General features: G+C 38.7%; 1 protein-coding gene across 2 annotated transcripts in view; it reads right to left on the reverse strand.

Annotated features, from left to right (window-relative positions):
- ITPRID1 (ITPR interacting domain containing 1) overlaps positions 1-26,431 on the reverse strand; it is a 148,321-nt gene that overhangs the window by 87,290 nt on the left and 34,600 nt on the right. For both annotated transcript variants that reach the window (XM_077120409.1, XM_077120399.1), the window contains exons 2-6: positions 21,649-21,830; positions 20,469-20,517; positions 19,911-19,954; positions 5,743-5,794; positions 1,911-1,997 (exon numbers count right to left, since the gene is read on the reverse strand). In XM_077120409.1, coding sequence (XP_076976524.1) covers positions 1,911-1,997; positions 5,743-5,794; positions 19,911-19,954; positions 20,469-20,517; positions 21,649-21,811 — 395 coding nt within the window. In that variant the 5' untranslated portion in view covers positions 21,812-21,830. The remainder of the gene's footprint in view (positions 1-1,910; positions 1,998-5,742; positions 5,795-19,910; positions 19,955-20,468; positions 20,518-21,648; positions 21,831-26,431) is intronic.

The following is a 26,431-nucleotide window of genomic DNA, read 5'->3' on the forward strand; positions in this document are numbered from 1 at the left end:
GATGTTTACAAATAATTATTTTAAGTCTATGAATAAGGTTAAAGTATGTTGCATAATTTTTTTTTCCTTTGGACTTGGTTTAGAAATGAGAGAAGCTTTTGTCAAATTGTTTTATTCAGTTTAGGCACTTAAATTTATATTTATGAATAACAACTTACTTCCCAATTACTGAATTTCTCTGTTAATAAGCTACTCCCTTTTCAAAGCTCATGAGCTTTATGGGACTCAAAGCATTCGATAACATTTTACCAAGTTTGCTCTGTCCTTTTGTTGAGATTCCTGGTTGCTGTTACTTTACGTGAAATACTAATGAGCTTATTGGTATTGTTTAAATTATTTTACTTCCATGCCTCCATCATTTAAATGGGATTAATTACAAATTATTCACTTAGCTCTTTGCACATTCAACAGCAGCCACCTATTGGGTCACTGGACAGACCCACTTGTCAGATACCAAGTGGCATCACCTTCGCACAATCTAACGTGATATAGAGTTTTGGTGCTTTGCCTCCTGACTCCATCAAGCAGGAAAAAGTTATGGGGCTTAAATGGCTCAGCTTGGATATCTTAATCACTGAAATAAAAAAATTAACTGGATAACTGGGCACACGAGATGGTTAAGTTCATGTGTCAATTTGGTCAAGTAATGTTGTCCAGTTATTTAGTCAAGCAAGCACAGGCCTGATTGTTACTGTGAGGATAGTCCTTGGAGTTAAATCATTAGTCAATTGACTCTATATATGGCTGATGACATCTACAATCAACAAAGGAGATTGCCTTCGGCAATGAGAGACATCTTATCCAACAAGTTGAAAACCTTAAAGGGAGGATTGATGATTTCAGCAATTAGAAAGAATTTCTGTGTTTACTTCAGCTAGACAGCTTTTCCTGGGGAACTCAGTATTACCATTAAGTTCCTGACTTGTGGCCTGTTCCAGGGAATTCAGACTTGCCAATCCCCATGGTTGCCTGAGCCAATTCCTATAATAAATTTTTTAGTATTTGTGGTTCTGGATGCCATATCATCTGATTAAATTAGCAAAGTCACCTTGGTATAAAAGGTTCAATTAATGTAAGTGAAATTATTGAGAGAAATCTAAATTCTGCACGAATGACTTAATCCAGCATATAGACCACCTATGAACTTTTGTTCCACTCATTTATGAAAGCATTTGTTGAGCTAATGTCATCTTGTAGAATCTTGACTCAGCACTTCAGGCACAAAAATGAACAAAGACATGGTCTCTGCCTTCCAAAGGCCCACAGTCTAATGGCTAATGTTGTGCTTATTGGTTGGTTTATCATTAAACAATTTTAGTATCAACTCTTTATATATATATATATATATATATATATTTAATTATGCAAGAAATACATAAAAGGTGCTCACCTCAGCAAAAAAAAAATAGTATTACACATAAGGCTCTCCTACCACTTGGTCATTACCCCTACAAATCCCAACTCCTTTCCTGCTAGATTAAGGTGTATCCTCCCAGACATTTGTTTATGTAACTGCAAAAACACATGTTTATCATTTTTACTTGTTTGCTTTATAAATAATAATATACTGTATGGATCCTTTTATGTCTTGCTCTTTCTCCTTAAAAATATGACTTGGAGATCTATGGTAGGATATATATCTCTACCTATTCCTTCTACCACTGTACAGAAGTCTATAAGATAGAGAGGCCCACAGTTTATTTGGCCATTTCTCCACTGACAGGTGTTTAGCTTGTTTATAATTTCGTTGACTCTATTTTGCTCTTGCAAGTTGGAGTTTAGAAATCCTTTATTCATTCTCTCATCCATTCACTCGACAAATATTTCTCCAGTGTCTATTTATAATTTCATGACATCCATTGTTCCACAGAATGATTTCTCTGGATGAAAAGTGCCTGGAAATCACATACCTTTGTGGTACACTTGCAGCAGAATGGCAAGAGTTGAAACTGGTCCCTCTGGATAGGGCAGGAGTTTTTGAAAACTGATGTAGAGATCTACAGTTGGGAAAATACAACAATCATGAGATACGTTGATTTAGATAGTCCCCTGGGGGGTCATTGTGAATCTTTTCCTTTCAGAGCTAACATTTGCATTTTCTCTTAGTTTCTAATAATCCCACAATGGCCACTCCTTTGTAGAAGAGAGGCTGTGCAGCCGAAGAGCTGTTCCTCTTTTTAAGAGCACTGCCTTACAGAAGGTGTGAGAATGTAGGTGTTAGGGGCCCCGCTAGTGCTCATTATAAAGGTGACAGAATCTCTCACTTCTGACAGATGGCAAAGCATTGGGGAACCTTTCAGGAACACAGTTTTGCTAGGCACCAACTTCCAGGAAGAAGTTGAAATTATGTGATGAAAGAGGTACAGCGAGCAGCCACTGAAGCGATTCCACATTAATTCTCATACTAGTGAAGGATTTCATGTTGCAGGGCTAAGGGGCACTAAGTACTGTCTCCAGGGCTGTGGGGGGCCATCTATATGCAAAGGTAGCAATTTCCTCTACGATCACAAAAATATTCCAACAGCCTGCATTGCAAATCATTTTGAAGCTCTTTCAAGTAGAATAGAATCCTATTGTAATTCAGTTTTATATAGTTCCGCTATACCATGGATCAGTTCTAGCCTCATTAAATGTAAGAGATAGCTGACACAACATTGGAATTTATCAATGACTAAAAGGCTCACATCAATCTTCCCAAGGAGATGAGGTTATGGAGGGACTTTTTCAATAAACCTACTTGGGTGCTGAATTTGCCTTAGTCCTGTCCACATTTAGTCAAGCACAGGTGGTCCTGCCTCTCCTTTCAAATTGTCTCTCTACAAGGCAAAGAAAGTGCATGTTTCTAAATGATAAAAACTCTGGTTTTTAACAGACAGTTGAGCTTCTGGGAACCTTGAAGAGAGGCAGAAGATATCATTTCACTGATTTCCTCACCTCAGTTTGTATTAGGCCTGCCATATTTTCTTTTCATTTTGGGTTTCTGTGATGCACCTTATTTTTGTAGCTGATATTTGGCAGAGCCACTCGGATACAGTCCTGGCCTTGTACCCAGGAGAATCTGTGTGTAGTCACATCAAAGTTCCCATCAAGCCATGGGAGCCTATGTGAGTCCCTGGTCCTGGCTCTCATTTTCCCCTTCAACAAAATGAGACAGTTGCTCAAGAGATTTCTGTGGCACCTTCTAGCTATATGTTTCTCTGAGTGACAAAACAACCAGTCCTTTAAGGGTCAAAAATTAAAACATGGTATAGCATTTTAGTGGTGAATTGGTCAAAGTAGCAGTGATACAGTACTGACTGAATATTTGGTTTTCCATTAGTTGTAAGTATATCCTTTGGTAAATATTTTTCATTAAGCTTAATGGATTCTAACACTTATAGCTGGATTCACTCATGGGGTATCTTCTACCATGTAACGCACATATCTTTCTTTCTCGTCCTCTCTCCCCTGATTGTCTTCCATTCTCTTTCTCCTTCCTTTTTGCGTCTTGATGTCATAAATCAGTTTTACAGTTTATAAAATAAGTTTTCCTTCTAAGCTCTTGGCAAATTACCAATTTGGCAGCTTAATAGAGAGAGAAGCTGATGTGATTGAGCTTCTCTCAGAGCACGGTGGGGAGGTAACAGGGCTGGGAGGGCTTCAATCTCAGCATTGCTTCTATCAAGCTATGAGACTGAGGGTAGTCATATTACCCTCTAGTTTGCCATATCCTCCTCTGAATAAAGAGAAAATTTAACTAGAAAATTTCCTAGTATTTTTCCTGCATTCTTAGAAGGAGTCATGAAGCACAATGACTTGGCAAATTAACACCAAGTCAAAGGGTCACTCATGAGTATAATAGAGCCATTGCTTTGCTTTTGATTGGGTAACAAAGCATTTATGGCAAACTGTAGGTAGAAGAGAGAGGTTGGAAAAGGGCCCTTTTCCCTCACAATTGTCCAATTTCTGTGTCCTCTATGGTCTTATATAAATTCATGTCTCCATTTCCCTTCACCTAAGCCTCTAGAATTCCAAATTGACTACTTTGGTGAAAACGACCAAACAACTTCAAACAGTGGTATGATAGACTAGCCAGGAGTTTACATTTCTTATGCAGGACTCTTTGCTTGATAAACTTATCTCCATAAAATTCTCTTACAAAATATTTCATTCAAAAATGCGAAACAAGAATAAAGCAAAAAATTCCAAGCAAAATCCCACTATTCTAACAATCTAGGTCCATGCAGTCAAGGGAAGTGTCCTTTAAAGGAATAGTGCTCAGGCCTGACTGCCTATTAGAATTGCCTGGATGCTGAAGGCTCATTCAAAATCTATAGAATCGGAGTCTTTGGCTTTGGGCTCCAGGCATCTACATTTCTTGCAAGCTCCCTGGGTGATTCAAATGTGCATCCAGGGACAAGGTTGACAACCACAGTCACACTGCAGCAATGCCAGGTGAGAAAAAAGGAAAATGGAGACAAATGGTAACACAGCATTATGAATGTGATTAACAGCACTGAAATGTCTATCTGAATGTGGTCAAAGGAGGAACTATTAGGTTGGATATATGGTAATAGAATAAAATTTTAAAAAAGTTTCAGGAAGTTTAAATCATGGACTTTAAATAGTAGTACAATTATAAAAATGTGCTCTCATCAATTGTAACGAATATTCCACACTAAGGCAAGGTGTTGGTTATGGAGTGGTATTTGGAAATTCTGTATTTTATATATGATTCTTTTGTAAATCCAAACTTCCCTAATAAAGGGGAAAAAAATTTACCTCTAGACCAATCCAGAACCACCTTGCATGTCTGCAAGTGTTAAGAAAGAACCCTGATGCCAACATTTTGTGAACTTTCATCCTTTTCAGTGTAATCTCTACATGGCACAAAGAATTTTTATTCCTGAAATATGCAAGTTTCTTGATTATATCACACAGATTAACCAAATCAATACCAATGCTCCATTTTAGTCTTTGTTTGGTCAATATGATCTAAAGATTTTTCCATTTATTTCTTGTAGTTTGTACTGCCTGCTTATGGGATTTAGGTAGTTTAATTTGATTCAATTCTTTAAAAAAATACCTCCATCTTCACCATTTTCCAGGCTCTCTGCTGGGCCCTGAAAATGCAAGGGTATCTAAGCACAGTACCCAAATCAAACAGCTCATAGTGTATGCCAGTAGTTCTTAAAGCTGAGTGAGCATCAGAGTCCTCTGAAGGGCTCGCAGAAACCTACCTCCAGGTTGTCTGATGCAGTTATGTCTGAGGCAGGGCCCAGAAACATGAATTGCTATGAGGTTCTTCAGGTGGTGCTGATCCTGCTGTGTGTGACCACTGAGATGAGTGCGTCGCGTCCTCATATCAAGAAACTCTCACTACTTTCTATGTGACATTGGAAAATGTATGCGTTATTGTCCAGCAAACAGCCTGATGACAATAACCTTGGCAGTATGAAAATGTGAATGGAGCTGTTTGTGAACAAGTCTTTATGAACAGTTGACTTACAGAAGAAGGCCATTAGTGTATGTGTTTTAATTAAATTTCCCTCCAAGTCAGCATTTGTTGATCTAATTTGCTCACTCTTTTATGACATTTAAAGAACCCCTTTTCCTCTCAATGCTAATGGAAATGTTATAGGCACCATGATTTGTTTAACAAACCAGTGACCTTTCACAAGATCCCAAGATCACATCTATTTCATCTATTAAAGATGTGGCTGTAAAATACTGGTGTGAAATAACACTGATTCTGTCACCTACCTTATGTAGTCTTTCACAGTCTTTTGACCCACTCTTTGTTCATGCAAAGAAACTGCAACAGAAAAAGGAGGGTGGATTTGATTATTTTTGTCTCCTGGATGATTTTCTCATCCCCAAATGAACTAATATGGGATTGATTTCCATATCCACGGAGGTATAGGCATGAGATGTAAGTCATCTCTGTAGTGAACAAGACAGAAGATAATTAATGGCTAAGTTGTGTGATAAGCACTTGAAGGTGTGTGGTACTTGTTCAGTGATGAGGGAGTCAGTGGCAAATGTAGTCAGCAGAGGTTTTATAGAGGAAGTGGTAATGGTCCTGGATTTTTAAGAATGAGTGGAATTTTATGGATGGAAAAGAGGTATTTCTGTGAAAGAAGAGAAAAGAAGGTGCCTTTAGCAACTGCATAGCAAAGCGATAGGGCTGGCCCAATGAGATCATATTCTCATGGAATAATAAGTTTGGGGAAAAAAGAGTGGTACAGGTAAAAGAATACATGAAGGACCCATTACTTATTTAGCATCTTCCATTCATTTATGCCGTCTAATCTTTACAACAGCCTTAAAATTTAGGAACTACCTTCACTTTTCAGATAAGAAACTGAGATTCATAAAGTTAAATAATAAGCCAGTGATGACACAGTAGCAGATCTGGGAATTTATGATTACCTCTATTATTAGTTACAGCAATACTATTTAGCACTATTTGTTTAACACTTTGTGAGAGGCTCTGTGCTAAGCATGTTGCCTGCATACAGTTTCTTTATCTCACAACAAATCCATGAAGTGGGTATTATTTACTAATTCAAGAGGAGAAAACTGAGACTTCATGAGATTGTTAATAAATTTCCCATGGCCAATAGGATGCCACAGCTTATTTTATTTTGCTGTTGTGTTTCTTTGTTTCTTTTCATAATTCCACACTGTTAAACAGAATGCCTTGCAGCTTGTTTGAAAGTCAGAAAGAGGAGTTTATATGTGGGTGTCAGAATATGGAAAACCCTGAAAGGTTTTGAGCAAACAAGGAAACAGGATAAAGATGATGCCCTACAAAACAAATGGAACTCTGTGAATCTATTTTAAAATTTTAAATTCAGTGGAGGGATATGTATAGCTGCTAAGCTACTGACCCAATCCCACTCCAGGAGCAGCCATCCTTAATCAACTGTATTACTTTCCCATCCAGCATAGATGGGCTTTCAAAACCATCAGGGAATCTATTAACAACCCGTTGGAATTAACACTTGAGGTGAAGCTTCTTTGTCATGTTTTGTTTAGAATAAATTCATGGGAGTTTTTTTTTGAGAAAATCAGAGTAATTTGGGAGTCTGCTTTTAAACTTCAGAAGTTGATAACTTGAAGAAAACACAGACTGCTTAATAAAACATTCCAGGGAGCCGCTGCCAATGATAGAATATTAAGGTGAATGAGCATTTTTATGATTCTACGTGACATTTTAAAACTTCCCATGCAATGTCTGGTGGCAAATATTCATGTAAGTTAAAATAAAACATTTCATTCAAACTTATGCCACAAGTCAGCAATGAATTTAGAAAAAAGACTCCAGTCTTTTTTGCTCCTTATATCTGTCATTTCAAAACTTTGGGTTTTAGGGGCTTTTTTTGGTTGAAGTGTCCTCTCGTTTAGCTTTTCCTTTATCCCATGAGGCAACTCCAGTATGCAGAGTTTAAAAAACATAACTATTCAATACACAGTACTTAGACAGGCATTGTCAATGTTTTGCAGCACTCTTGCTCAATGAACTTAATGCAATCTCAGAGCTTTGCAAACTCATGAAGCTCCTGCCAGTTGATTGAAGTTGTCACATGAGAGAAAATCCATTTGCCATGTTATTAATTGTTATGATGCAAACACAGTATAATAATATTTAGGCAATCATGTTGAAATGACTTGATGTTGTAATGTGTTTAGCAATAAGTTGGCTTTGCATATAGCTCACAAAGGAAGGCTTCATTCCTGATGGTTTATAAACTCCTGAGAATTCTGTATAGTTTGTAAATACCACTTCTCCTTTGTCCTAAAGCATTCAGTAGCTCTATGACACTTGGATGCTTATTCAGCCAATTCTGCATCCTTTACCACAGCTTCAGTCAGTCAATCTGTCTGTCTATTGTTCCTTTGGATTTCCTAGAATGTATATGTATGGTCTAGGGTCAGGAGCCTGGCATTATGGTCGCAGTGAATTGCTCAAATGCTTTGTGAGGAAAAGATCCATTTCTAGAAGAGTTAATACAGCCTTGCTGAGTTTTAAAAAATCTTAGCTCTACAGAGAATCCAGTTAGTAATCCAGAAAAATCTTGCTCTTTTACCTAGAGAATCTATATAAGATTCCAGTGTCCATGTGAATTTAGAACCCACACCCCATGGACCACAACCGACGGCCCTGGCTTTTTTTTATTCAGGAGCCATTTGGTTACTAAAAACCCCAGGGCAGCCTGGAAGAGGAAAAGAAGTCCCTAAAGCCATGCAAAGTGGACCCGGCTGGGTTATGGTGGTGGTGGGCAGGTGGGAGGGGTTGGTTCTAGTCCAATAGCATATATGAAACCTCTACAGCTGGGGAAATGGTCTTTTTGCTTTCCCCCTACAGCTCTCTCTGACTTTCAGCCATCAGTGACAATTAGGGGATGGGAGGGATGTTTGAGCACCCCTCTCCAGAATTCTATGCTCATTGGTGTACAAACACCAGCTTTAAACTCCTTCGTTGGACTCAGACTTTTTCTTCTAGATCTTATTTTAAATGACACAAATGTCTGCTTGCATCCAATAAATGCATAGGTACACGTGCATGTATTCAATGCATACATGCACACACACACACACACACACACACACACACACACACACACACACACACACACACACACATATATATATACAAGCTAGATTTTGAAGAAAACCAATCCAAAAGGGAATTGATATTTTTGGAATTCAAAATATAAGCCTGATTTTAAAGAAATTGGTAATAAAATCATTAAAGATTTCTCTGGTTTACTGCTTGATTGCCATTTCGTGTTCCCCGGTCCTCTAAGTCCTGTCAACCATGTGGTGTTTTCACAGCATTATCATGTGCTTACTTTTTGATGACTGCTGAAGCCTTTCCAGCTTTTGGACTCAGGCGTTTGAAATTCATACAAGGCAGTGTAAAATTATTATTCCTTGCCCACTGGAAGCTTTTTTTTTGCCCTTTTTCTTCATTTTGCTTCCTATTATGCTAATTTTAAGATAAACTTCCTGCAGCTTAAGGTGGTCTTGTCAATAGTTTGGTCCGTGCTTCCCTGTGCCTGTTTTTAATATTGAACCTGAACAGAGACGCACAGCTGGTAGCTCATGATGTGTCAGTTCTCTGAGGCATTGGGATTCCTAGACTTTCCTTAAAACTTGGAAGACCCATCAGCACCAATCCAGTTCTCTTCCGGGCAGCAATCTGTTGGAGATGTGCTCTCCAATTCACCACAGTCCCTATTCCCCCAGCTCAACTCATTTTTGATTACCTGCCTGGTTCCTGAAAGCATCTGAGTTTGCTACTTCTGATCAGAGGAAGAATTTCAGTCCTAGGGAAAGTCATGGTGGGGCAAACAGACAGCTCCTTTCATCAGGATGGACCTTATAGATATACCGGGATTTGCCCCATAAAGCCCTCCCGCATTCTACACTTGCTTCTCCAGTTGATTGACTGTGATATTTTCTCTGTTTCTTTTTTCCTCCCAGGATACCATTGTCAGGCTTTTAAAACCAGATTTTATTCTCCAAAAACATTAGGGGAGGAAGACGGAAAACAGTATATCATATTTTCTCTGAGGCCCTAATATCCCCAAATTGCCTAAGGGCTAGTTTGGAGGAAAATTAAAGTGAGAAATGTTTTTTTCCCTATTCTACTCAATAGGTCCCATTCCCTGGGTTAAAATGCCAGCTCTGTTTCCCTTTTATATGCTTGAGTTTCCAGCCACCCTCCCTACTGTTAGGACTTCTGCCATCTGAAGCAGCAGACACCACACTTAACCCTGCAAAATGTATTACTGGAGAAGATGTAGTTAGATATGCAGAAGGCACTAATTAGCACCTTTATTGGCTTAGAAAGCAATTTTTATTTTGGTTTTCCTGAGCATTTCTGACTGATTCATGGAAGACATTTGGTTCTTTGGAATATCGTCCAATAGACTAATCAAATTACATTTTCACAGGACTCTAAAATAATAGCATTTTGCAGCTTTCTGAATATTTAACTCCTGTGTAACCACAACCCTTACTAGAGGTAGTCAGCAGCATCTATTTATCTCAATAGGCAAATTATTAGCACTTACACTTTGAAGAAAAAGACTTGTATATTCTCCCTGACAACCAGGATCAAAACCTAAGCCAACTGTGATCCTTTGCTCTTCTTTACCCATATATCTATTAATTTTTGACATACTGTTGGCCCTTTCTTTCCCTCCCACTGCTGATCCAGCCTAAGCCCGTGTTATTTTAATCCTTATTCATAATAACCACCTTCCTAATGTGGCACCTTCTTCCCATTGCCAGGATAAACAGAGACCTGTCATTCCATTTCCCCAATACCTTTCACAATTCACTATGAAGCACATGTGTTTCAATTCCCCAGTGTTATATCTGTGATTGTTATCACTAATTATTCATGACCCTGTTTCCAGGTGCACAAAAATATGACTTCTAAACCCACCTCAACTGTTTTAGTTTGCTGATGCTGCTGGAACACAATATACCAGAAATGGATTGGCTTTTACAAAGAGCATTTATTAGGTTAAAATTTACAGTTCTAAGCCTGTGAAGATGTCCAAATTAAGGCATCTAGAGAAAGATAGCTTGATTTTTTAAGAAAAGCCACCTGCACCTGGAACACTTTGTCAGCTGGGAAGGCACATGGCTGGCGTCTACTGTTCCTTGCTCCTGCTTTGTTGCTTTCAGCTCCGATTCCTGTGGCTTCCTCTGTCAGCATCTGTGGGTCCTCACTTAGCTGCTCTGGGGCAAACTCTGGATTTTATCTCTTAGCTTAGCATCTCCAAACGTTGTGTCTGGTTTCATCTCTGCTCTCTGTGTTGCCTCTGAGCTCTGTGCTTACTTCTTTTATACTCTTCATAGAGGACTCCAGTAAAAGGCTTAAGACCCACCTTGAATAAGTGGGGTCACATCTCCATGGAAACAACCTAATCAAAAGGTCCTACCCAACAATAGGTCTGCCCCCAAAAGATTGGATTTGAAGAACATTGCTTTTCTGTGGTACATAAATTTCAAACCAGCACATCAATGGAGACCCAAGTTACAACTACCTATCAATTTGAGCCAGAACATGAGATGACATATCTTTGTCATCCCTGTCCTATGACATCAAGTAAGTCTCCCTTCTGGATTGTAAAACCGTTTTAAAATCTGGCCACACCCTATTTAAAAATTCCGGCCATTTCTCCCTAGCATGAAACCATTTCTCTAGTCTGAACGCTCTTCCAGGGCTTTCCTGCACACACCTGGTGTTCTGCTCATGTCTTTGCCTTTGTTGAAGTCCCAGTGGCTTCCACAAAATGAAATTTTCTTGATTTCCCTCTTTGTTCTTTCAAAACCACGTCTCTCTTTCAATTCCTAGGTTAAGTTCTACCTCTTCTGTGAAGATTTTCTAACCTGACTACGTTATCTTCATTATAAACAAGTTTTACTAAGATCCTTTCATTGACAGGCTTTGTAAAAATCAGATTGTTTAGACATGTTCCTGCCCTAGTGGAGTTTATAATTTTTTAGTGAGACAGATCATATCCCTAATAATATGAGGCAGCACAGGCTGAGTAATGCGTGGGTAGAACACATAAGGGGTGTTACTGGCATTTAGAAGTAAGAATGAGTCTCTAAGTCCTGGCCTTATAGAGAAGATAGGGATCAGGCCACAAAAGAAGGGCAAGAAGAGAGTAAAATAGGAAAAAGCTTAAGACGGGAAGCACTGGACAAGGAAACATACAGAGCTAGCAATATAATAGGAGGGGATAGGACTAAAGGGTTTTGTGAATAAGGCTAGAGGGTTTTGTAGAAGAGTTAGCACAGGTTATATTCAGATTTTAATAGTCCTAGAAAGTCACGGTGACGTTCTTGAAAAAAGAAGCCATATTTTCTTTTTCTTCATACCTTCTACCAAGCACAGTTTCTTGCTTTAAATGCACTCATTTAACAAGCATTAAAGAAACAGCTATTATATTTGATTGGGTTTTCTTCGACATTTTCTTATATAATATTGACAACAAAATTTAGAATTTGACTTTGTAAGTCTTATCATACAATAAATTCCTTCTGGAAAAAGAGAAGTTTGTTCTTCTGGGAACTCTTTGGGGTTTAGAGAAGAAATACTTAAAAATATAAAAGGACAAATGAATTAACAAAATATCGAATAGTGGCACAAAACATATCTTTGATAGAAACTGTCTATTCGCTATTGAAATTCTAATTTTCTCACAGTTATGCTTGGATGTGTTATTAAATAAGTACTTATTATATAAATCTATATGTTGAAATATGCATTCACCATATGTGTCTATCAACAATGCTTTCTCACAGTTAGACATTACTGATGTTTAATTTTTTTCTCTGACAGGTGGGTTTGCTACCAATCAGTTATTCTCCTTAGGCTTTCTTATATAGAGTTCCAAGGTGGCACCTGGGATTAAGAATGAGTCAGGAGCCTTGGAAGAGAGAACTTCACAGTCATGTGACCTTGGTCATACTTTAGCACTATGTTTGACCCCAACGAGGATCTGAATGTTCTTTCATGGTGTGGTTATAGGATGGTTCATGGATCTAGTTGAGCCCATACTGAGAATTGAGCTTACTTGCTTGTGCAGTTTATGATCACTAAGAAGAGCTCGTCTGTGCCATCACTGGTGGTGGTTCTCAGGTAGGGAAAAGAAAAAGAACTTAAAGGATGCCCATTAAGCTTTCCTTGTAAGTCATCCATGTTTCCTGAGCAAATGATACTCCAGAGATGTAAGGATTACCAAGAAGACTGGGAGGTCATTCAGCTAAAATGTCTTCATATTTGTTGGAAGACAGGACAGGAGGTGAACGAGAGGAAATCCCATATGAAGTACTGTTGTGAAACACAAGATATATACAAGCATCAAGAACATCTGTCCCACTTCTTGCAGTTAGTGAAATTAATATGGAAAGAAGGGACAAAGGAAAGTATTTGTCGCAGTAAAAGGGGAAGTCCAAATGGTTTCTATAAAACATAAGCTTGAGTAAGCAATGCTTCAGTGGAAGAGACCTTGAGGACGCCAGAGGAGAGGTCCCCAGAAGGAGTTCCAAACTCTGTTCACTGCTTCAGGAATGCCAGGGAAAGGCATCACATACAGCTCAGTACATCTCAGCCACTAGATCATTCCCATCAACTTACAGACCATGTGCAATAGCTCTCACCCACCTCAAAGAAAACCTACTTTGTCTCCATCTTTCTGCCAACTACCATTTCAATAACTGTTCTCTTTTTCCTCACAACTCCTCAAAATAGGTTTCTTTCATCTGTCTCCATTTCCTCCACTCTTGAAAGCAGTAGTCAGACTTTCTTTCCCACCACTCCTCTGAAATAGCTCTTGTCAAGGTCGCCAATGACCTCCAGTGCCAAATCCAATGGCCAACTCTCATTCTTCATCATATGTACCCCAATTATCAGTAGATGGCTATTGATAATCCTTCTGTGATGCACTGACTTCACTCAACTTCTACAATACGTCAACACTTCTCTCTCAATTTTCCTTGTACCTCACAGCCTGCACCATCTCCTTTGCTGCCTCTTCTGAAACTTCCTGGCCTCTTTTCTATCTCACTGACTTGCTCTGTGAGCTCATCCAACCCCATGGCTTTAAACACCATCTATATGCTGACCACTCCCATTGTATAAATCTATTTCTGGACCTTACTCCTGAAATCTAGACTTGCAGATCCAATTGCCTATTCAATATGACATTCTTCGATATCTATTAATCATTTGATTCTTAATACACCTAAAATTTAATTTCTCATCTCTTCCCCCAAGCATGATCTTTCTATTATTTTTCTCATCTCAATAAACAGCCACTTCATCCTCCTAGGTGCTTAGGTCAAAATTTGCTGCAATCACATTGACTTTCCTCTATTTCATATTCCACATCAAATCATCAGTAAAATCTGTAGTATCTACCTTCCAAAGAGATTCAGTATCCAATAGTTCTCTGAATAACTATTGTTACTACCGTGGTCTAAGCTTCCATCCTCCCTCTTTTGAAATATTTTTTAGCCTCCTAAATTGGCTTCTTGCTTCCACCCTCCCCAATTCCCTTCCTCCACAGCCTATTCTTCAAAGCAGCCAGAGTTGTTCTGTTAAAACAGAACCAAGGCTATGCCACTCCTCTCCACAAAAACTACTTTCATGTGTTCACAGAGTAAGGCCTAAGTATTTACAAGGATATAAATAGTCCTAAATTATTTGGCCTCTGGATAATTCTCCAACCCCTGGTCATCAACTCTTTTCTTCATTTGCTTAGTGCCAACCATTCTGGCCTCCTTGTATTCCTGGAATACAGAAGGAAAGCACCCAATCTAAGGCCTTGAATGTGCTATCTTCTTTATCAGGAAACACTCTTCCTCTAGATAAGCAAATGTCCTGCCCCCTTACTTCTTTCAGGTACCTTCTCAAAGGTAAGTTTATCAGAATGACTTTCCTGACAATATATATGAGTGGTGCCCCTTTCTTATACTCCTTATCCTTTTAAAAGTTTCTTCTTAGTATCTATCACCACCTGGTATGTTATTTATTGTAGTTAGTTAGCTATTGTCTTATCTCCACGGCATCTGTTTTCTTTTAGTCCTTAGAGTGCCTGGTTTGTAGGAGGTACTCAATGTATATTTGTTAAATAAATGAACAATGAATCAAATGGTAGAAGGGGAGCTGTCAGATGTGATGTGTGCCTATGGGTGGGGAAATGGAGTTGATAGCGTGTTTGTTTTCCTATCACTCAGTCTGGGACTAGGGTTTAAGGAGCGTGTGGGCTGTAGAAAGAAGCTGAAAGACTACTTCTGCCAGGTGTTTTGTGTGACCCAGAACCCTAGTAATGCTACCTAAGTCCTCGAGTGATACAGGATCACGCAACATAATGGAAATGAATGTTTCTATAAATTCTGCAAGAAATAGAACATTACACTGGCTCAAGGAGGAGCCCAGAGGAAGCGGCAGAGGAACATAATGATCAGGAAGTGAGGAGACATGACTTGTCTGAATGGTGACCCCCACGAGACAGTAGTGGGGCAGGAGCAGTAACAATGGAAACAGACCCATTCACAGATACATGTGAGACATCCCTGACGCTTCCTAAAAATACTTACGAAGCATAATGTGCAGAGAGTTCTTGTGTCACCAAGGTAGGTTCAAAGAGTCATGAAAATTAAGGTACTGATGCTATTGTAACCAAATTTGTACCCCCAGACTGGTGAGACTTCAGGCAATTTCAAGTAATAGGAGTTATTTATAAGTTAAGTATAGAATAGCTTTGTACCTCTTTCTTAATTTTATACTATTTAACCAATAATAGGCCCTTTAAACTAAAATTACCTCTAGCTTTAACTGGAATAAATTTCAGAATGTGGTCCAACATAAAAAATCTTACTTTTAAGAACTGTCCCCTTCTACCGCCCAAGACTGGCTCATAGAAATAGGGAAAAGCTAGAGATAAAATCAATGGCAGTGAGTTTGCACCAATGTGCTGCCATTGGAGCTACACTAGTTTCTGGTAGAAAAAGCATGCACTTTGAAATGAGACAGACTTGAATTCAAATTATGTTTCCATCTCATATTGGCTGTGTGGTTTTAGGCAACTTATTTAAACTTTCTGAGTCTCTCTTACCTCAATTTTTAATGGGTTAACCATCTTGCTGTTTTATTTTGAGGAATACTTGGCCATCTTTTAAATATGCAGTCAGCAACTGATAAACAATAATAATTACTATTTATAGTTAGTGTTATTTTTTACTTTTAAGTCTGAAAATATATATTCCAATAGGCAACGGTAGCTGGAAGCGATCTTTACTTTCCATTTTAGTTTTGCATGAATACTTTTGCTTCTTTTCCAGATGTTTTAACTTGGATAAGAAAGATGAATACTGCTTCATTCTTCTTAAATATCCACTCCTCTAACTCCTAAGGGAAATGATACAAAAGATACTATGCCAGTTTGAAAGGATTATTTATCCTGGAAAAGCCATGTTTTAATCCTGATCCATCTTGTGGAGACAGCCTTTTCTTTTAATCCCTATTCAGTGCTGTAGGTTGGAAACTTGATTAGATTATCTCCACAGAGAGGTGATACCACCAACTGTGGGTATTAACTTTCTTTTTCTTTTTTTGTATGCTGTATGGAGGGGTCACATTTCATTCTTTTTCCATGTGAGTATCACGTTGTTGCAACACCATTTTGTTGAATTTTTGCTTGTTTGCTTTTTTTGTTTGTTTGTTTGTTTTTTGGAGAAGTGCATGGGTCAGGGGTTGAACCCCTGCCTGCGTGGCAGCCGAGAATTCTGCCACTGAACTACCCTGGCACCCCCTCTTTGGATCAGAGGGAGATGTGACACCACCCATTCCAGGTGGGTCTTTATTAGTTTCCTAGAATCCTTTAAAAGAGGAAACACTTTGGTAAAAGCTTCAGAACCACAAGAGACAGGAGAGCCTGCACAGCCAGAGACCTATGGAGATAAAGAAGGAAAATGCCTCCAGGGTTGCTTCCTGAAACAAGAAGCCTGCAGAGAAAGCTAGCAGCCATTGCCGTGTTCATTATGTGCCTTTCCAGTTGAGAGAGAAACCCTGAACATCATCAGCCTTCTTGAAACAAGATATCTTTACCTGGATGCCTTAGATTAGACATTTCTATAGCTTTGCTTTAATTTGGACATTTTAACAGCCTTAGAACTGTAAACTTGCACTATAATAAATTTCCCTTTTAAAAGGTTTTCCGTTTTTGGTATATTGCATTCTGGCAGCTTGCAAACTGGAACAGATACTCTTTAATATAGAAATGTCTAACAGAAAGATGCTCTTCCTCACCATCCAAGTACTGATGAGAAGATAACACTTCTCCAATGACTGAGAGATAGTGAGATGCTTTTATGATTCAAAGAGTGGCCCTGTGCCCCTTCTCATAGCTTAGGTGATGCACTTCCTTATGTGGAAAGTCTTGTACAGAGATCAGAAAAGATAGAGATATGGTGAGCCTCAGAAAAGCGCAATAATCAAAGATTTTTCCAGTTATGCATTAGTTTCTCAGGCACATCAATTTGCAAAAGTCACAAGGATTTAGGGTTTTCTAATTCTAAACTTTAAAGTTTAATTTAATTTTCTAAACTTTAAAGTTTCTGGAATCAAGATCAAATGACTTATTATGGATTTCTAAAGGGATAATTTTATGTATCTTTTTTATCTTAAGATCCCAATATGACATTTTGCATTTCTATAGACACTTAACACACAAAAAAATTTGTTTTGTGCCTTATCAAATAAACTAAATGCAAGAAAAATGTATTGTGATGCCAAAAGGCAAGTGCACAGAAAAACTGGTGAGGGAAGTAGATACCAGTGAACTCACTTGCATTATTCATGCTCTGATTTTTCTAACAGGGAATCTGGATAAGGGCTTTCCTCTCCAGACTTTTCATATATAACATATCTGCTAGATTTCTGTAAGCTCTAGGAAGGCAACGTGGCTGTGGAGTCAGACAGACCCACGTTTAATTCTCATCTCCCTCACCTCACTTAGTAACTGGGCTGCTCTGGGCAAGTTACTCAACCTATCTTAACCTTGTTTGTCAGCTGGCAAAAATTAAGAATGGCAAAATTCACCTCACAGGATGGTTTTGGTAAATGAGATAATATATGCAAACTACCCAGCATGCCTGTCCTTGATATGCCCTAATTTCTTTTCCCTTCCAGTTCTACTGATGAAAGGCTGAAGTGCCAAGGGTCAGGGGCTTTCCCTAGCATAATGGTAGTGAACAAGATGGGAGGTGAGGCAACTAGATACCAGCTTAATGAAAATAAGATTACAGGTAGCCACAGAGTCACCGTGAAAGGCCAAGACCCCATCTTGGCCACCCCACTTGTGAGGAAACTGGCAGCAGTACCACCAAAGCCTTAGTCAGCCTCTCCATTTAGTTTGGGGTCTAGCTGAGGTCTCTAAGCCCACTAGAATGCTCTGTATGGCAGACATGGGCCACCTGCATGATGAATAGACACCTAGATCTGGCTGCTACTTCCATGTATGAAGCCTCTGAAGTCTCAACAAAAGAAACCAGCTTCAGCATGAATTGCACTCTACATCAGATTGGGATGTTATGAGTTTCTGGTGGATTTTTCCTCCAGCAGCAACTACTTTTCTTTCTTCTTTTCACACCATTTTTCTCCTTGCCACCCTGCCCATGGCCTTCAGGGCACTGGTTTCTGGCAGTATCTTAGCTCCTGCATGTCACAAACTCAGTATATGGCTGTCTGAGCTCAGCTGAAACCTGCACACAGTGGGGCTCATACAAAGCCTGGGCCTAGAGTTTCTCCTCCTACCTCTAACTAGCTGTGACCAGAAAACATGGTACTCGAGCACCCTGTGCCCATAATCGTTCACCGTTGGAACAAAATGAGACCAGCTTTGCTACCGCATGGGTTACCGAGTCTAAAATATGATCGATGGGAAAGGGCCCTGTGAAAGCCAAGGCTCAATTAAACCTGTAAGAAGCTATTCCATTATTATTAAAAGTAATAAAAGATAAAAGACCTGGCAAATCGAAACTGTATGTTGCTGATCTCAGAGCCACCCTGATATCCATTCTTCCCCTCCAGGTCTTTGCCTCATGTCTGTGCCTTTACAGTTCATTGAGTTGAGTTAGAGGAGGAAGGGCCATGATTTATTTGTCTTTAGTTTCCAGGAAGTGAGGCTTTTAGTACAGTTACTGATAATGCTAGAACCTGTGCCAGGAACAGTCAGGGGGATTTGAGATGCTGGCTATGTTTCACAAGTCCTTACTTTTCTTGAGAGTGAACTATTATGGAACAAAGATACTTAAATTCAATTTATTGGCAAAAATTTTTGGAGATTTTCATATCATAGAATTTTTTATGTTAAAAAAATAAGGAAGTTTGGCGAAGGAGGAAATTTCAATCATATATCTAGTTAAAAGCAAAACAAAAAACAATAACAAAAAAAAATAATAATAATCCCTGGCTTCAACTGGTTTATACACAATGATCAATTTTAATTTAAGATGGCAGTGAAGGAAAAGACATAATTAAAACCATAAAGCAAGTAAATATTAGACTAATAATTTTCCCTTTAATCATTAAACTCTTAATTTGTCATTTTTTCACACACATTATTTATGGTATTTTGTCAGTTTTAAGATGCAATTTTTTCATATTTTAACATCTATGAAATCAGGATGTGTCTTGTACTCAATATTGTTTCCACTAATAATTGCCAAGGTTTTTTTTTTTTCTATTTGAGGGGTACTTGAAACACAAGTGCTTCTTATAATTGAGGGATCTTAGATTCTATGATATATGGTATTTCATACAGGGAAACCATGAGACTTGTCTTAAATTTCTCTTTCTTTTTATAAGAGAAATTTTTTCTTATCAAATCTCAATGAAAGAGGCTTGATATGTTTTCTGCCTCATAAATACTTATACTGTTAGCTTCAGAAGTCAGTCATTTATTCTTCTTGAGGACAAATGTATCATTAAAGAAAGAAGTTATGAATGCAATTTTGAGACTGAAGAATAGAAAGAAGTTAGATTTAGAAATAAAATTGCAATGTCAAGTGAGGAAAAATTAAGAAATTTCTATATTGTCAATTATGCCCCTTGCAAATGCCATCCATAGAACCCAGTGGGGCTTCTGACACAGTACGATACAGCAAGAGCCTTGGTTTCTAGACTCTGATCTTCCCTGGATAAGTGTATATCCTTTCTGGGCTTCAGTCATATACCAAATGAAGGGACTGAGCTGAATGTTTTATGAGATCTGTTCCACTTCTAGGATCCACTGATGATTTTTATTTTAAGAGGAATTATTCATACACACATTTTAATGCATCTCCCACTGAAACCCACAAAGCATAACTGCTTCTGGGTTCTCTTAGCTTACCAGTGTTGTCAACACCTTGCTGAAAGTTTTCATTTACAGAGACACTAAAAAGAGAGACAAAAGTACTGAGAGTCAAACAACGTGTGAAAATAAACTATACTGAATTGCTTTTTTAATTAAACAGGCAAGAGCAAATGTACATTCTGGCTTTATTAAGAGAGGACTTTTGGAAACCAATAAACAGCCAGGGACTAAAATGGCATTCTAGTTGTACTTTTAAACTGACATACCACATTTGAATTAAAAGGGCAATCATGCAAGTACCCAATTAAAATAAATATCCCTGGGTACCACACCTTGCCCTGGCAGAGTTACCTGCATTGTTTTCATGGATCTTTGCAACAGAACAACCAGACCAGAGACTCTGGGGATGGAGTATACAGAGAAATGAGAGTAATGTGTCTTTGAAACTAGACTTTTAGATAGAAACCACCATTTCTCTTAAGGACATTTTAGGAGTAAGAGCCCAGGAAAGGAGTAGGAGAGGGACCTTACTGGTAGAAGTTCAAATACTAAAGTGCACAAAATGTCAAAATCAGGGCATCAAGAAACACTTACAAGAATCCAGATTCCAGCCACTGCTGAATATTTCCTTGTTTGGAATCTTCTATAAATGAGAAAGAAACAGAACAGTCAGCCAAAGCACAACTGACTAAAATTACTCTATCTCATCATCCACCACCATTCAATCATTCTATTTCTTTCATATTTAGTCTTATGTTTTAATACTCATGGTCATTTTTTTTTCCCAAGGCGAACCTCCTGTTTTCCATAATCAGCCTTTCCTGAGAATGCGGTGTAAACTTGCCAAAGACTGTAACTTTAAAAAAAGAAAAAAGTGAAAAACATGAAAGGGAAGAAGAAAATAAGCTACCAAAGAGCAAGAGATGCTAGAGTAATTTTTAAATTACCTGGTGTAAATACGAAGGGTGAAAAAACATTTTGTGTTTTTCTTGTTGGATATAAATCACCACAGAGACTCTCCTTATTGAATCAGGACATTTACCGAAGGCAGCCAGCCAGTAATGTTTATTTGCAAGGAGTTCTCTGCCAAGTTAGAAACCAAATTTGCATTCATTCCAGGGACAAATTGCATGAGAGTCCTGAAAAGCCAAAGGCACCCTGATTGAAGAAGCACCAATCTTTTAAGGTGGATCTTTATCACTGGCTCAACAGATAGTCAACTAACAAAACAGTAAGGTTAAAAAGGCAGCATTTCCTGTTAAACGTTTGTTTCCATTCTGGTTGGCCACTCTCGGCTGATTTTCTCTGACTTCAAGTGAGGCACTTGAAGGGGTAGAATGAATTGGATGGTGGATAAGGAAGAAAAACCATCCAACAGTTATGTCATGGGGGTTATTTTCTTATTGCTCTTTAAATTGTTAAAATTATTATCAAAGCTTCATTCGAATAAAATCTTTTCAATAAAAAATTTGATGTGCTGAAAGAAGCCCCGTGCTTCTGGCACAGATGCAGGGTCCTGGAAGCATCAAGATGAGAGGACATTGGAGTGGGAAGTAAGCAGTGTCCACTCTTTAGTTGTCACCTCCATCAAGAGGGTCTGCATTCTGAGGATCTGTGTGGGAATTCAGAAGGGCTCATTTCATAGAAGTTTGCAGCATCATGCCAGGAAAAACCAAGTCCTCGTTCCAGAATCGTCTACCCCCAGCCAAAAGCTCCAAAACCCACCCCACCCACAGTAAGACCCCTTCAAGTACCCCTGAGAGCTTGTCCTCACCCATAGTGGGGATAGTGAGACCATGACTTTCCTCCTCAGAACCAGGAGGCAGCTGCTCATCCAGGGGAGACCATGCCCTCTTGCTGGACCTCAGGATCTCTCTCTTGCTCTTTTTCTGGCCTCCTTGAGGGCTGTCAAAACCACGTGACTTCTCCATATTCATAGGAGAGTAATTCAGCACACTAATTTAAAATCAACACACACAAAAATCAGACAAAGTGAGCTGGAGGGAGAAGGCCAAAACACTCACAGTCAAAAGACTAGATCAACTTCACAATCTTGTCCAGACCTGCCCCCTCCAGCCCCCCATACCTGAGCAAGTTTCCTCACTCAATGCAATGAAATAGCTACTGCTTGGTGGGGAGGCAGCTGGAGAACAAGGATTTGCTTGGCCACCCCATTTACCAGGACGCATACCACACTCTGACGCTGCTCCCTGGTGCTGGTGTGAAAGGATTTAATTTGGTAATCTGGGCTCAGGATGGAGAGCAGAGAAATTGGACTTAAGAACATGCCCAGCCAAGGAGAAAGCTTAAAAAACATTGATTGGCATGACAAATATCCTTCAAATTTATTTAATTCTCACATCTTTAAAATTATTTTTGGAGATTCAAAATGTTGGAGACAGTGATGGCTTGGCATCAGATAGACTTGGCTGAGTTCCTTCTCTGAGACTTAATTATGTAACCTTGGGGCAAATTACATAGCCTCTCTGAATTCCTTTATTTTTGAGTTGTAGGTGAATCGTACTGTATTTTAGTACCATTAGCTTCTATGGAGAGCTTATTTTGTGCTTGGTTTTATCTTGAATTTTATTATGTTCAATATTTACTGTAATTGCAATGAAGGAAGTAATAAAATTGTCACCATTTTATACTAAATTGAAGAGCAGAGGCATTAAGTTACATCCCCAAAGCCATGCAGTCAGCCAGGACTCAGAGCCAGGTGCTGGAGTTCAAGCCCATCCCTGTGATTGAAACGCTGCCCTTTCAAATAGGGTTGTTGGGGGAAAATTAGGATATTAATATATATATTATGTACATGGCACAAGAAATATCAAGATCTATCAAGTGTCCCATATTATCATGTGAACTTCTTTAATACCTTTATGCACCTTGCAGGGTAGGAGAAGGAGACAGAAACAGAGAGTAGCTGCGTAATTTGCTCAAGCTCCACCAGACCACAGGCATTCTGAGAACAAGGGCCACTCTTTTACTCAATTTCTTGCACACATTAGGTGCTAAACAAACATGTATTTGACTAAAATAGTAAAACTAGGATTCACACCCATACTTTCTGTCTAAATTCTTTCCATGACATGTATTTGAATTTGTATTGATTTATTCTTCCATTTTAGAGAACTAGTCAAAATAGTCAAACACCTACAAAAGGAGCATTTCTAGCATTGCTCAACTTATACATAACCACTGATCACATGACACGTTGATCATCATGTCTAATCAGTGCTTGAATAAGGCAAGTCATTCATATTTATTGTAAACCTTGGAGTACTCTCTTTCAAGTACAGATGAGCATTCTAGGTGGAATTAGGGGGACAGTCTCATGTGCTTTATATATTTAAATTCTGTCATTTTAGTTGAAGTATAAATATACATTTATTGTTGCAACAGTAAATTGCTGTAATAATTAATGATAAATTGTGATGGCTATTAATGTCATGTAAGAAAAAGCAATTAGTTAAGTGAAATTTCAATTAGATAAAAATGAAGGCGAAAGGTGGATTGTTAACTTCTATATTGAGTGAGTGTTTAGTCAATTAACTTAGGAAGAGCATTATATCCTTTGGAAACCAATAAACGTTCATAAAATGTCAGTAATACAAAACAAAATGAATGCAAATTAAATTATATTTCTAACCTTTACAAAATTGTTTGGTTTGTTACAATTCATAACATTATATAAAATAACTTTAAGAGTTGCATTTAAATTGTAGTTTTAAATTTTTATATCAGCCATCGGTCTTTCAAGTTAAAAGTTCTGTTTGGGAATGCCTCAGATCTTGTGAGAGTTTGAATTCTAATCAGAGAATCAACGACACTGCAAAATTGTATAAGGAATGAAAACTCCAAAATCATGCTCAACCACATCCATGAAGTAGGATGGATATTTTGAAGAAAAATAAGATCCCCATACAATCTTGCTCCTTTACTGACTTCAGTGTCCATTTAGCAAGGAAATTTTACTCTGTAGTGAAGGCAAGAGCTATCAAGCAGCTGACAAAACTCAAATTGTTGCTTCTGTACATTATAGTAATTTAGCCATCACTCTTTGAAATATAACACTTTAAAAATCAGTAAATTTTTAAGCAAAAGTGTGGTTTATTCTGATGTTCCCAAACTTGAATTCTATAATGGCATATTTGACCTCAGCCCACCAGCCTGCACAACTAGTGAGGATATGCTTTCTGCCAGCTCAGCTGTACTTGGCCATAAGGCAGGAAAAAGTCTGCCAAAGAAAGTGGGAACCCTTGCTTAAGGTAAAGGTGAAGGACCGGTTTATAATGAAATACTCTTTTGTTCCCTCAGTTTTCATGGATGCCTTCCCAGTTAGTAAATAAGTCTGTTTCTGGAAATGGACTCTCTGATGCTCGAATGGCCTTCTTTGGGCACCTGCTTCCATCCCTGATCCCCCCAAAGCTGCCCTTTTGGAAAGGGCCACAGGTCAGGTCACAGCCCTGAAGAGTCCCGCAGTTCAACAGGGAGAAGTTATGGCAAGTGGCCGGCTTTGGCTGACTTCACAAGTTACCCTTATGTCCTCAGGGCCACTTTGAAACCAAATTCTTGCAAGCTCTGTCTTAGACCAAAGTGGAATCCTCATCCTGGAGCATGGTGTTTCCTGGGCCTGAGGATCCCAGGACTTATTTTTCTCTTCAGATTTCTCCTACTAAGATTACTATGCCTTTGTTAATCCTTATGTATATAAAGAACTCCCATTAATGTAGGAAATTGCTTATATAATCATACATAATTTTAAAAGATGTAAAATGATTTCCAGCATCCCTAATCTTACTAATCGCTGGTCTATCTATCATCAATCTAGCTGTTATCTATTTAATCTATCTTTCTATACCAAGACCTCGATTTTGTAAACCAAAGCAAAACAAAACCCCAATATTTTGAAAAAGACAGAAACGAAATTTGCCAAATGGTGTCAGGGTTTCAAAATTTCAAAAATAATCAAAATTAGGAAAAACAGGTATTAATGCATTTATTTTTACATCATATTTGCTTTATTTGAACAAATTCATCCATACATGCTCCTTATTCCTCCTTATTCCTTCAGCCCACAATGATCTCATAGAACTTGGTACTTAGATAAACTTAAAGTTGAAGCAGTGATTATATTCTTCTCCTCTGGAGTTAACTTTTCCCACCTAAAGGCAAATGGGTTGTCTTTCCAAATTGGTTGTTCACATTAGGAGAATAGAATCTGTGTTTTATTTATCTTTGTGTTCTCCATAAATCTCAGCATAGTACTCTGCCCAGGGTACATAATCTGTAAATGTTAGTAGATAACTTGATTATTTGGGAAAGAAGTACAGCCAGCATTCATGGCTCTTATGTGGTTAAAAGAGCAAGTGTTTTTGGGTCATATAACTCTGGATTTTAATCTCAGCTTTGCTGCTTTCCGACATCTCCTTGAGGGGAATTTTCAAATCTCTCTGGTAATTTATTTCCTCATCTTTGAAATGGTTATGAAATAACAACTTCATTGGAAAAACATAATGAAAAATGTGTGTAAAACAATTAATACTCCTACTGGTCAGTTTTCTTTCTCTTCTCCCTGTTGCCCTCTGTCCTTGTTCTGTCAAGAACTGATACGTGAAAGGGGAAGAATCACCAGACAATGCAACGTTTCTGATGAAAGCTCTCACAGAAGGTACATTTGACACTAAATTTCTGGATAATGGAACTATCATGAGATCACTTTTTCTGGATAATTGAGAAGTGGAAATATTGGAGAGCAAGAGAACAAAATGTTTCCTTGACCATGAGAGCACGTAAAATGCAGATTTCTCTGTGACTAGTTAGAGGCTTACTGGAGTCTGGACATTCCCCCCACCAGGGACTTAATTGCAAGCCTGCAGCTCTAGGCCTGGCCACCACTTTGGACTGTGCCCTGTGGTGAAGAGGAGCACTTCATAATAGGAGAACAGTTCCAAGGCACCCTGCACCCACAGGCATCTCTACCTCCATCTTCATGCCTCCTCTGACCCTTCTATGGTCTCAAATGGTGTCCAGGCTTGCCTTCTCCCCTTCAACCTCCACGCATAGAGACCTCCCAGAAAGTAGGATTTAAGAGAAGGCTAGATAGACCCACATACTCCTGTTAAGACTTGTTCATTTCCAATCTGTGGCACCACTCCTAAAGGTTTGTACACGAAGCCTCGAGAGTCCCGCATGCCTTCAAACAGATGATTCCTCGGAGCTTCAATACTACTCACATCATCTCCACAAACTAAGAGAACAGCACTGAGAAACTGTTGTTGTATGAAGAACTGGAGGGCCCTTCTTACCCTAGAAGACACTAGGAGTAATTCCATCAAATCCAGGAGCTATGTTTATGGCAGTGACCACTGAAGACTTCTGTCCTCACATGGCAATGAAAGTCCCCATCTGGCTCAATCTCTCATCCTTTCAAGACCCTCCAAAACATTGTGCCCTCTGGAATCCAGGAACCATCACCTGCCAAATTCTCTTATCCTAAGTTCTTTTCTGAATATCCCTCACCCCCTTTCACTAATTGAAACCTGGACATGTCT

The sequence above is a fragment of the Tamandua tetradactyla genome, chromosome 1 (assembly GCF_023851605.1).
Source record: "Tamandua tetradactyla isolate mTamTet1 chromosome 1, mTamTet1.pri, whole genome shotgun sequence".
NCBI classification, from domain to species: domain Eukaryota; kingdom Metazoa; phylum Chordata; class Mammalia; order Pilosa; family Myrmecophagidae; genus Tamandua; species Tamandua tetradactyla.